Source organism: Anser brachyrhynchus (genome assembly GCF_964034855.1).
Source record: "Anser brachyrhynchus genome assembly, chromosome: 11".
Taxonomy (NCBI): domain Eukaryota; kingdom Metazoa; phylum Chordata; class Aves; order Anseriformes; family Anatidae; genus Anser; species Anser brachyrhynchus.
In genome coordinates this window covers 14,355,621-14,368,562 of record NC_137706.1, presented here as the reverse complement: position 1 = coordinate 14,368,562, position 12,942 = coordinate 14,355,621, and the positions used below count along the sequence as shown (strand labels likewise).

The 12,942-nt window shown below is 52.0% G+C and overlaps 1 protein-coding gene across 3 annotated transcripts in view; it reads left to right on the top strand.

The window, feature by feature from the left end:
* ACAN (aggrecan) overlaps positions 1 to 12,942 on the top strand; it is a 49,011-nt gene that overhangs the window by 24,410 nt on the left and 11,659 nt on the right. For all 3 annotated transcript variants that reach the window (XM_080607624.1, XM_080607623.1, XM_080607625.1), the window contains 7 exons: positions 595 to 888; positions 2,904 to 3,416; positions 3,899 to 4,073; positions 4,505 to 4,632; positions 4,777 to 5,070; positions 5,443 to 5,637; positions 6,096 to 10,019. In XM_080607624.1, the coding sequence (XP_080463750.1) occupies positions 595 to 888; positions 2,904 to 3,416; positions 3,899 to 4,073; positions 4,505 to 4,632; positions 4,777 to 5,070; positions 5,443 to 5,637; positions 6,096 to 10,019 (5,523 nt within the window). The remainder of the gene's footprint in view (positions 1 to 594; positions 889 to 2,903; positions 3,417 to 3,898; positions 4,074 to 4,504; positions 4,633 to 4,776; positions 5,071 to 5,442; positions 5,638 to 6,095; positions 10,020 to 12,942) is intronic.

The window sequence follows — 12,942 nt, the reverse complement described above, 5'->3', positions numbered from 1 at the left end:
GGGGGGGGGGGGGGCGGGTCTTGCTAGGTGCAGAGGCAGACAAAGCTCTGTTTGTGCCTAGACCAGACAACAGTGCACAAAGGGCCTAAAAGATGGCAGGTTAAAGATGAAAAACACATCATCCCCCAGCCAGGCCGCATGTTCTCTACGATGTCTTTGTTAGACCTTGGACGATTTTAATGTCAAATGACTAATGCAGCCCAGAGGGTGGAGCTGGACTAACCTCCACCAGAGGCCATGCCATCCTGCTTGTCTCTGATCATTCATTCAGGGCTGTGATTTCCAGAAGTGTCCACCACCCATGGTTATAATAGGGACCCAATGAAATATTCAGCACATCGGAAGTGAAATTGTCCTTTATTTTCCTCTTACCCTGTGACTCCAGCTAGCTGAGTATGTTTTCCTTCAGTTATCTACTCCGTAAGACTCCCTTTCTTCTGGTCTTTAGAGACAGTCACAAGGTGGGGCTGCAGCTCAGCCGCAGTGCACAGGATTTTTCCTCTTATCCAGACTCAGGCTTGGGAAGGGGAAAGAGAGAGAACTGGGATTAAACCCGACAGCGAACCCCTGTGCTAACGGATGCTCTGCTTGCAGGCAAAGTCTTCTACGCCACCTCCCCCGAGAAGTTCACCTTCCAGGAAGCATTCGACAAATGCCGCAGCCTGGGAGCGCGGCTGGCCACCACGGGGGAGCTGTACCTGGCCTGGAAGGACGGCATGGACATGTGCAGCGCGGGCTGGCTGGCCGACCGCAGCGTCCGCTACCCCATCTCCAGAGCACGGCCCAACTGCGGGGGGAACCTGGTGGGCGTGCGGACGGTGTACCTGTACGTCAACCAGACGGGGTACCCGCACCCCCACTCCCGCTACGATGCCATCTGCTACAGCGGTGAGTGCAATACAAGATGTCCTTCTACCCTGCAAGCAAGGAGCAGCTCCTTGGCCACAGCTAAGTTAGCCTGAAAATGTCCCCAGTGCTTTCTTTTGTCGCAGTGCTTACCAGTGGTTTTTCTGTTCTGGTTTGAAAGACGACCGGGAGGGACTACCCAAATATTTCTTGAAGAAACACCCAGTAGTGTAGTCTAGGAGCATGAATTAAATTAATTGCAATAATTCACACGGGTTGATGGAGGGGAGAATTTTCCACTCCTGGTCATTTTTCATCCCAGGCACTGCCAGGTAGCAATTCAGTGCGTCTGGTCACTGCAGAGCAGCACAGAGGCAAAGGGACCTGGGCTGAATCCCTCATTTATGTTCAGGTTGGAAGAAAAGAGTCCAGAAAGTTCACAGGTGCCTGTGCTGTGCAGGAATGCTCCAGGGAGGGGAGAGCAACACAGTCCTCTGCTCCCCAGTGCCCCCACACCTTCCAGCTTTGGTAGCAGACGTGGAACAGAGCCCAGGTGCTTTTTGTACGGGACTTTGAATGCTGGAAAAGAAGAGAAAAGAGAACAGATCTGACCCTGTCTAGTGCTGTGATGTGGTGCAGACACTTAGTTTCCGTGCTGGGATAAATCAGAGACTGCAGCAGTCTCTGGCAATTGTAAATGGGGCAAAATTGCAGCCGGGAAGTGCAGAGCATCCCTGCGATGCCCTCTTTCTTCTAACTGCCCTCTTCTCCCTGCAGCAAGAAGGGGGCAAAGCACAGCTGTGTACGGTCAGCTCAGGGCAGCCAGCGGTCAGCATTCGAATAAGGCTTCCATCTCTGCAGAAATGATAAGAAGACGTGTTTTGAAACCCTTTTTTTCAGGCCTATTGTGCCCAGATGTAGGTGTGTTCAGTGTATCAGAAGGCCCAAGTGCCTGTCCCTGTAAAACCTCTCAGACTTCTTGGTATCCATCTATGTGGCCAAGCCGAAGACGGTTCCATCAGCACAGCCCTCCGGTTATCTCAGGGCATGCATTCAAAATTGCTGAGTACAGCCAGTCCTTGTCTGAACATCTCTGTCTAATTTATTGAATCCTTTAAGATCTAGGAGGTACGACCTAAAATGAACTATCAGGAAAATGGAATTGGAAATAAATAGAGCAGGGACAACAGTCTTAGAGGCAAAGCCTGGCAGTGTCTTGTTAGCTCTCCCCCCCCAGCTGATACTTGCCTTGCTGCATTTCTATCCCTCCCTGACCTGCTCGGTTCTGCTTGATGCTGCTCTTCAAGCCTCCGTACCTGCTGTAGGCTGACCTTCTCAGTGGAGGGTCAACAAGCACATTCTCCTACCCCTAAGGGATGTGGCTTCTGCAGGAAGATGGTTTGGGAGGGGAAAGTTTGTTTGGTGGTGGAGGAAGCATGCTTGCATGTGATGAGTTCCTAGGTCCTCTCAGAGCAGAAGGAGGCAGTGATCCTGGTGAGACTTCACGCTTTTAGTGTGAGGCTCCGGGTGTCTCCCTGTACCTCCCTCGGGCTCAGACCTGTTGTGGAGGTTCCCCCAGTCCCCTGCTTTCCTCCGGCCACCTTAAATTCCTTGCAGCGGGCACTAGAGGTCAGTGCAGACTTGGATATGGGCAAGATGCTCCCAGGAACGAGAGCTGGGAGAACAGGGAAAGTCTTCTGCTTTCCCAGCTGTGGTGAGTCATTGCCTCTAACTCATCAACATCCAAGGCCAGGCTGGATGGGGCTTTGGGCAACCTGATTTAGTGGGAGGTGTCCCTGCCCATGGCAGGGGCTTGGAGCTGGATGGGCTTTAAGGTCCCTTCCAACCCAAACCATCCTGTGATTCCATGACTCTATGCCCTCCACGCTGGGCTGTTATAGAGTGGAGAAAGGAAAACCATGTGTTTTACAAGAACATCAGGATTTTCCTGCTAACCTCGCAGCCAGCAAACACCCAGCTCCTCCTCCAAGGCAGCCCCAGCACCGCACACCTCTCTGGGCTGACCCCTGGTCATTTTGCTCTGTCTCGTGATGCAGGTGACGACTTTGAGACTCTAGTCCCGGGGCAGTTCACTGACGAGGTGGGCAGCGAGCTGGGCAGCGCCTTCACCGTGCAGACCGTCACCCAGACCGAGGTGGAGCTGCCCCTGCCCCGCAACGCCACCGAGGAGGAGGCCCGCGGCAGCATCGCGACCCTGGAGCCGATGGAGATCACCCCCGCTGCCACGGAGCTGTACGAGGGCTTCACCGGCCTGCCCGATCTCCTCGCCACCGTTGCCACAGGAGAGACAGCATCCCCAGGGGAGGAGAACGTGACCAGAGAGGAAGTCACGGGGGTGTGGGCTGTGCCTGAAGAGGTCACTACGTTGGTATCAGTCACCACTGTCACCACCGAAACGGCAGAGGTGAGCTCGGTGGAGGAGGCCGTGGGGGTGACTGCCACACCAGGGCTGGAGCCTGCCTCGGCGTTCACAGTGGAAGATCATCTTGTGCGAGTGACAGCAGCCCCTGATGTCGCCCTCATTCCCCGGCAGCCCATTTCCCCCACCGGTAAGTCAGCAGGACTCTGAGACACCTGAAGATCAGCTTCTTCTAGAGATAACTATTCAGCTGAAAAATCTGAGCTTCTGCCACCACGGAGGGCACCCAGCTCTCTGGAGGCATGTGGGCCTGTTTGGGGGTCACAGGCAGGCTGAATGCCTCCACTGAGGTGGGACAGGAGGGCTGAGGAGGGGGCTGTGAGCCACCTCAGTATATGCTGGAAGGGGCTCAGGTGGCTGCTGCTTGGGGCTGCAGTGGTCATATCTGCATTCCCATGGACATCTGGCTCCAGGGAAGGGGGAAGTCAAGGTAGCAAGATCCTGGAGGAAGGCTAAAGAGATCCCCAGAGCATCACCCTATAAAACAGCAGAGCTCAATGAGTGAGGGATCTCCATCAAAGTGGGTTTGACAGGTGGCAGTCCTTACGTTGCCATCAGGAAGATCTTATGGTTCCTGTGTGCCCTGCCTCACTGTGTCTCCTCTTCCCCCAGGTGTGGTGTTTCACTACCGCGCTGCCACCAGCAGATACGCCTTCTCCTTCGTGCAAGCCCAGCAGGCCTGCCTGCAGAACAACGCGGTTATCGCCACCCCCGAACAGCTCCAGGCTGCCTACGAGGCTGGCTTCGATCAGTGCGATGCCGGCTGGCTGCGGGACCAGACGGTCAGGTAAAACCATATTGACGAGGGCAAGGCACCCCCTGGAATGAATTTTCAGACATGAGTTTGAGGCTTCACTCCAGCCTGCCCTGCTGCTCTGATCGTCAGCATTTAAAGCTGCCCTAAGGCTGTCTCATCATATTTAGTAGTGGCCTATAGACCTTTCTTATCAACCTGTCCAAACCCTTTCCTAATCTTTGCGAGCATCCTGCAGTTCTGAGCCTCACAGCATACTGACACATTGCAGGAAAAATGGAGGAAAAATTTGTATTCACTGCCCCGAGCTGGAGGTGCAGCTTAAATTTTTTTTCCAAGTCGTGCTGGGGTCTCTGAGCACCTCTAAATGTGAAGATTTTATGTCCTGTTCCCAAATACACTGAGATCCTTCATCCAGAGCACATAAGGCTGACCTTGGGTTGCCTCCTCTCTTCCCTCTGTAGGTACCCCATCGTGAATCCCCGCAGTAACTGTGTAGGAGACAAAGAGAGCTCTCCAGGCGTGCGGTCGTATGGCATGCGCCCAGCCTCGGAGACCTACGACGTGTACTGCTACATCGACAGGCTAAAGGGTGTGTTGTCCCCGTTCCTCTGAGCTCTGCTGTGGAGCAAAACATGCCCCACACCCCCACGTCTGGGGTTGGGCAGATGTACCGCAGGATGCCAAGCGTGGTGAGGTTCCGAGACTAATGCTTGTCTTCTCCATCGTCCCTCAGGTGAGGTGTTCTTTGCCACCCAACCAGAGCAGTTTACCTTCCAAGAAGCCCAGCAGTACTGCGAGAGCCAAAATGCCACCCTGGCCTCTGTTGGGCAGCTCCACGCTGCCTGGAAGCAGGGGCTGGATAGATGTTACCCTGGCTGGTTAGCCGACGGCAGCCTGCGGTATCCTATCGTGAGCCCCCGGCCCGCCTGCGGGGGAGATGCGCCCGGTGTCAGGACCATCTACCAGCACTACAACCAGACAGGATTTCCTGACCCGCTGTCACGGCATCATGCCTTCTGCTTCAGAGGTACCATTTCACCCCTCGTAGGTCATAAATACCTTCCTGCTCAGGGAACAGGGTTTCATGAGGGAGCTTGGGCACATCGGGGTCCCAGTTTGGGCTAAGCCAGATTCACCAAAGAGTTGCTTCTTCTGGGAACTCAGAGACACATCCTCATAATTATGTATTTACTTTATTGTCTTGATAAGCGCTCAGAGGGAAAGTCTCACCCAATTCCCTCTGCCTCCGCTTCTCTGCTCAGCCTGTCTCCTGTTATCAGAGTCTTTGTCTACTTTTTCACCATGGGTTGTTGTTTTGGTATCTGGCTCAACCCCCGTGCAGCCACTTCACCTGAGAATGCGAATTCCTGGAAACTCCCTCCATATCTTTCTTTTCCAGCTCTGCCATCTGTGGAGGAGGAGGGGGTTACCTCACTCTTTGAAGAAGAGGTGATGGTAACCCAAGTGATCCCCGGGGTGGAGGGGATACCTTCCGGGGAGGAAACTACTGTGGAGATGGAGTTTTCCACCGAAATTGAGAACCAAACAGCCTGGGGAACAGAGTTCTTCCCGACTGACGTATCGCTGCTCTCAGGTGGGTCAGGTGCTCCTCCATCTCTTGGGTCACGCTTGGCTGCTCTTGTTGGGCCAGGGCACTCCTAAAACAAACAAGCTGTGTCCTCGCATGAGGGAATCCTCTCCAAATGCATCCAAGGAATCAAAGAGGAAGCTCAGCAGTCTCCTATCATGTGGAGTTAGCTCTTCACATAACAGCCTCAGGTGCATTTCAGAGGAGTGTGCTGGGAAGCGTGGAGGCGCTCGGGACATATGTGATGCAGTTAACAGTTATTTAAGATATTATACTCATTAACAAATTTGAGGGGATCAAAGGATTTTTGCAAGTGCCTTTATCCCAAAGGTGATTTTATTATTTTATTAGATGTCATTTGGAGGTAAAGTCAATGAGGAAGTTGTTGATAGCTTCTTTAAAATAATTTAGTAAATGATTGTCCTATCTCCCTCTCTTTGTCCCCTCCTTTTTTTTTTTTCCAGTGGGTCCATCTGCTTTTCCTCCAGCTACCGTAATACCAGAGGAAACAAGCACCTATGCTTCCATCACTGAAGTGCCAGTGTCAGGAGAGATCCCTGAATCCGGAGAGCATCAAGTCAGTGGTGAATCTTCAGCATCTGGGTGGGTATCTGGAGCCCCAGATACAAGCGGAGAACCAACTTCTGGAGGTTTTGACCTTAGTGGAGAACACTCAGGGATTGGAGAAAGTGGATTACCATCTGTAGACCTGCATACCAGTGGCTTTCTACCTGGAGAAAGTGGCCTGCCCTCAGGGGACCTGAGTGGCTTGCCTTCTGGCACTGTTGATATCAGTGGCTTACCTTCTGCGGAGGAAGATATAACTGTGTCTGCTTCCAGGATACCAGAAATTAGCGGGATGCCATCTGGAGTTGAAAGCAGCGGGCTGCATTCTGGATTTAGCGGAGAAATCTCCGGTACTGAACTAATCAGCGGCCTGCCATCTGGAGAGGAAAGTGGGCTCACCTCTGGTTTTCCTACCATCTCTCTTGTGGACTCCACCTTGGTGGAAGTTGTAACAACAGCACCGGGACGGCAAGAGGAGGGAAAAGGATCAATTGGAGTCAGCGGTGAAGGAGAGCTATCAGGGTTTCCATCTGCTGAGTGGGACACCAGTGGAGGAGCCAGAGGGTTGCCCTCAGGAGCTGAAACCAGCGGGGAGCCCTCTGGGGTGCCTGAGCTCAGTGGAGAACCTTCTGGGGTGCCTGAGCTCAGCGGGGAGCCCTCTGGGGTGCCTGAGCTCAGTGGAGAACCTTCTGGGGTGCCTGAGCTCAGCGGGTTCCCCTCGGGGCTGGATGTCAGCGGAGAACCTTCTGGAATACCTGAGGTGAGCGGTGTGGTGGACCTCAGCGGCCTTACTTCTGGTGGTGATGGAAGTGGTGAGGCCTCGGGCGTTACCTTTATAAATGCCAGCTTGGAGGAAGTGACAACCCCTTCAACCGCAGAAGCAGAAGCAAAAGAGATTTTGGAAATCAGTGGATTGCCCTCAGGAGGTGGAGAGATATCAGGCATGGCGTCTGGGAGTTTGGAGGTCAGTGGTCAGCCTTCAGGACATATGGACTTTGGCGGGAGTGTTTCTGGGGTGCTTGAGATCAGCGGACTTCCGAGCGGGGTCATCGACGGCAGTGGAGAAGTCTCTGGTGTGGATGTCACCAGCGGCCTACCTTCTGGAGAGGAAAGTGGACTCGCCTCTGGCTTTCCTACAGTCTCTCTTGTGGATACCACTTTGGTAGAAGTTGTAACGCAGACATCAATTGCACAAGAAGTGGGAGAAGGGCCATCTGGGGTGATGGAGATCAGTGGATTTCCTTCTGGAGACAGAGGACTATCTGGAGAAGGGTCCGGAGCCGTGGAGTCTAGTGGGTTTCCTTCAGGGACAGGAGACTTCAGTGGAGAGCCATCTGGGGTCCCGTATTTCAGTGGAGACATTTCTGGAGCTACGGATATAAGTGGACAACCTTCAGCAGTGACTGATATCAGCGGGGAGGTCTCAGGACTTCCAGAAGTCACTTTAGTCACTTCTGATTTAGTAGAAGTTGTGACAAGACCAACAGTTTCACAGGAACTGGGTGGGGAAGCAGCTGTCACCTTTCCCTATGGTTTTGGGCCAAGCGGTGAGGCCTCTGCATCTGGTGAACTAAGTGGGGAAACATCTGCACTGCCAGAAAGTGGTGTAGAAGCATCAACAGTTTATGAAACCAGCGGTGAAACATCCGCATATCCTGAGGTTAGTGTAGAAACATCCACAATTCAAGAAATCAGTGGGGAAACATCTGCATATCCTGAGGTTAGTGTAGAAACATCCACAATTCAAGAAATCAGTGGGGAAACATCCGCATATCCTGAGATTAATGTAGAAACATCCACAATTCAAGAAATCAGTGGGGAAACATCTGCATATCCTGAGGTCAGTGTAGAAACATCCACAATTCAAGAAATCAGTGGGGAAACATCCGCATATCCTGAGATTAGTGTAGAAACATCCACAATTCAAGAAATCAGTGGGGAAACATCCGCATATCCTGAGATTAGCGTAGAAACATCCACAATTCAAGAAATCAGTGGGGAAACATCTGCATTTCCTGAAATTAGCCTAGAAACATCCACAATTCAGGAAGTAAGTGGAGAAACATCTGCATTTCCTGAAATAAGCATAGACACATCAACAAGGCAAGAAGCCCGGGGTGAAACATCTGCTTACCCTGAGATTATCATAGAGACATCCACAATTCAAGAAATCAGTGGGGAAAGTTCTGCCTTTCCTGAAATTAGCACAGAAACATCCACCATTCAAGAAATCAGTGGGGAAACGTCTGCCTTTCCTGAAATTAGCACAGAAACGTCCACCATTCAAGAAATCAGTGGGGAAACGTCTGCCTTTCCTGAAATTAGCACAGAAACATCCACCATTCAAGAAATCAGTGGGGAAACATCTGCCTTTCCTGAAATTAGCACAGAAACATCCACCATTCAAGAAATCAGTGGGGAAAGTTCTGCCTTTCCTGAAATTAGCACAGAAACATCCACTATTCAAGAAATCAGTGGGGAAAGTTCTGCCTTTCCTGAAATTAGAATAGAAACATCCACCATTCAAGAAATTAGTGGGGAAAGCTCTGCCTTTCCTGAAATTAGAATAGAAACATCCACAAGTCAAGAAGCCCGGGGTGAAACATCTGGCTTTCCTGAGATTACCATAGAAGCCTCCACAGTCCATGAAACCAGTGGAGAAACATCTGCTTTCCCTGAAATTACCATAGAAGCCTCCACAGTCCATGAAACCAGTGGAGAAACATCTGCTTTCCCTGAAATCAGCATAGAGACATCCACAGTCCATGAAATTAGTGGGGAAAGCTCTGCCTTTCCTGAAATTAGAATAGAAACATCCACAAGTCAAGAAGCAAGGGGTGAAACATCTGGCTTTCCTGAGATTAGCATAGAAGCCTCCACAGTCCATGAAACCAGTGGGGAAGCATCTGCATTGCCTGAAATTAGCATAGAAACTTCAACAGTTCGTGAAATCAGTGGCGAAACATCGGCATTTCCTGAAATCAGCATAGAAACTTCGACAGTCCACGAAATCAGTGGTGAAACATCTGCATTTCCTGAAATTAGTGTAGAAACTTCGACAGTCCATGAAATTAGTGGTGAGACGTCTGCGTATCCTGAAATTAGAATAGAAACATCCACAAGTCAAGAAGCCCGAGGTGAAACATCTGGCTTTCCTGAGATTAGCATAGAAACGTCCACTGTTCATGAAACCAGTGGGGAAACATCTGCATTTCCCGAAATTAGCATAGAAACATCAACAAGACAAGAAGCCAGGGGTGAAACCTCTGCCTATCCTGAAATTAGCATTGAAACATCCACCATTCAAGAAGTAAGTGGGGAAACTTCTGCCTTTCCTGAAATTAGAATAGAAACGCCCACAAGTCAAGAAGCCCGGGGTGAAACATCTGCCTATCCTGAGATCAGCATAGAAGCCTCCACTCTCCATGAAACCAGTGGGGAAACATCTGCATTGCCTGCTGCTAACATGGAAACTGCTGCCACATCTGTGGCCAGTGGTGAGCCCTCTGGTGCTCCTGAGGGGAAGGAAATTCATGATGAAACATCGGGAACTGCGACACACTCGGTCACAGGCGTTTCGGGGGAAACCTCTGTCCCAGACGTTGTAATTAGTACCAGCACTCCAGATGCTGAGCTAACACAGGGACCCAGGAGCCCTGCAGAGGCTCAGCTTGAAATAGAGCCCTCCACTCCTGCGGCATCAGGACAAGAGACAGAAACAGCTGCTGTCCTGGACAACCCCCCTCTGTCAGCCACCGCTACTGCTGCTCTGCCTCAAGCCTCACAAGAAGCCATCGAGGCGTTAGGACCCACTACAGAAGGTACTGTGCCTTCTCCTAATCCGAACGCTATGGAAGGGAAGGGGAGGGAGGGAGGGGGCGTAGCCGTTACTTTTTTGCTTCTTCTACAGCAAAGAGCATTAACACATAAGCAGACTCAAGAAGAACATGGTGGGAAGACATAAAAATGGGGGGGTTCCACCATGCATTAACAGCTCAAACCTCACGGTCTCAGTCCCTCATGCAGCAATTACTGGTGTCCCCGAAGAAAGTTGTGTTTAACGCCCTGACCACGGGGACTGTTCTGCACGGGGAATGCTCCTGTGTCGCACTGCAGCAACACAAGCACACGAGGCACCAAACCAGGTCATGTTCAATAGCTTCTGTCTTAACAGGCTGTGTTGGGTAGGTACTAATTATCCAGCCCCTGTAACCGCATCCCCAGAAGCCTTCTGCACCTCCCTCCTGCCATTACCGGGGAGGGCAGCTGGGGACCAGCTCAAGGGGAGCACCAGGAGATGCACAGGTGGCCTTCCCCTGCTGCACCTTGTAGGAGGCATCGGTCGCTCCTCCGAGCTGCTGCTCCTGGAGGATGCGGCTGCAGCCCAGCCCCCATGAGCAGCCTGGTGGAGCTGCCAGGAACACGGCAGGGGCATCATCTGCTGCTGCCCCCCGGGTCCACAGCTGACCACAGGCACGTAGGTGGGCTCTCCCCTCCGTGCTGCTGGAGGGGGGGCTGGAAAAAGAGTATTCTGTGAACGATTGGCGAGAGCCACTGGGTGTGATATGGCTGGGGAAGGCACCAAGGCATTCACGCCCCATCTGAAATTGCTCTTAGCCATTGCTATCATCTAAAGAAAACAACATCTTTTTTTCTTCTCATGTGGAAACTAAAGCAAAGACGGCTCCACCCGCTGGAGACTTCCACCCTGGCTGAGGGACGTGGCTGAGAAGTTGGATAAGGCAGGCTGCGAGCCTCTGCCCTGTTTTGTTTCTCTTTCCGTGATGTGCTGACTTGCTGCCTGGGCCGCCGGGTGTTTCCAAGCACTTGCTCCACGGCTGCAGGCTGGCCATCAGCTGCTGCGCAGTGCCGAGGGCCTGAGAGGCAAAACAAGCCAGCTGGGGACCAAAATCTCCACTCTCCGCCTTGTCACTGCTGGGTGTGACGTTTGAATCGGGCGCGCTGCTCCCGTCTTTGTGCTGCCCTTTGGCACGGAGCGTGGCCACCCTCTGGTCTGCGTCCTGTGCTGCTCTCTGCAGTGCAAACGGGCAAAACGCACGAGGCGATGCTCACAGCAAGCCAACGCTGCCTTCTGGCAGCCCCGCTGATAGATGTGCTTCCCTCCACCCTGCCCCTTTTTGGTGCTTTAGCAGGACCCACTGCTGCCAAGTATAAACAGATACAATATTTAAATCTGAGTAGCCTTGTATGGTGAAAATGCTTCGCTAGCTTTCTGACAACCGTCCACCAAGCAGTGCTGACGTGCCGTGGAGGCATTAGGATGCTACAAGGAGAAGAAGAGCAGGGGTATTGTCATGCTTGCCAGCTGCTGTTTCTTGGCCAGGAAGGAGCCCAGTAACACAGGATGTCCCACGACATCCCTGGCCATGGCTTGGTTTCACTTTGCGGCTGCCAGTAGCAGGTTCTGGGGCATGGGCCCCACTGCAAAACCATTCATACTTGAGCTGTGGCATAAAGGTCCTACATGTGCTTAGGTGCATCACGGCTCTGAATGGGCTGCACCTTCACAGTGGCCACTCTGCAGAAGCATGGCACAAAAAGTATCTGCTAAAAGGCCAACTCAGTTCCTTCTAGCAGAAGTAATATTCATCCTGCCCCCTTCCCATCTTACCTCCCGGACTGGTTAATCCACAGCTTGCACCACAGGCAGCTCTGGATTTGGCAAGGGTCTGTAAATGCAGGGCTCTGTGAAGCTCAGCCCAGTTTCTAACTTTGCTTCCATCCTCAAGGTAGTTTGAGCGAGTTCCCTCTGCATCACTTCTCTCTGAGACACCAGGTAATTGTAGAGCTTTGTTCAGCCCTGGTCCCACACATCTGAGGTCCCCCATCCCTGCAGAGCCCCTGCAGAGCAGATGCTGCAGGCGTGGGCGAGGGCAAGGCAGTAGGGTAGTCCCAGGGCCTGGGGCTTGGGAACTGCGTACCCAAAAAACTTCTTAGCACACCTAACGAGCTCTGCTTTTGGGCCATGCTCACTGCCACGTCCTAGCCTGGAGGTAAAAACAAGTCAGCAAAGGCGGAGGCGAGGGGAAGGAAAGGAACCAGCCAGTGAGGCTCAGCAAAAGAAAAAAAAATTGGCCCCAAAGTATGGTTTTATTTCACTGCTTATTCTTTTTATAAATTACCCACAAGGCGATTGCCAGATTCTGCGGAGCATTTGTTAGCCAACATTCTTGTGAAGTATTTAGAAAGAAAACCATGTGTTCGGCAGCTCATGTGTGAAGAAGTTTGAAAAATGTTCCAAAACTGGAACATGCTGTGTATTCATGAGTCACGGGGATGACGCTCCGGCAGCTGGGGTTTCTAAGCAGGTGACAGATAGAGGTAAGCGACCACTGCCTGAAGCCTAACTGCGGATTCCTGATCAACCAGAGAAGAGCTTCAGGACCCGTGCTTGGTTGGTGCTCCCCCAGAAGATATTCTAGGGTGAAAGAACATTTTGGTCAATGAGCTTCGCAGCAGTATCCCTTCAGGGTGAAACGCAGTCCAGGTTGGGGTCTGAATGAGGCTCATCTAGGCAGCAAGAAAGCGTACTGACCGTGAATGTGCAGCACCTCTGCACCGAGGGGAAACTCCTCCAGAAAAGCAAAGTGATGACAGAAGGGAGGGGAGGAAGGAAAAATATTCACAGGTCTTTTATTTCAACTACTCTTCCCACTGCACTGGGAATCGTGAACATGAAAAATCTACAAGGAAGAACCACAGGTTGGAACCCAAAATTGTATT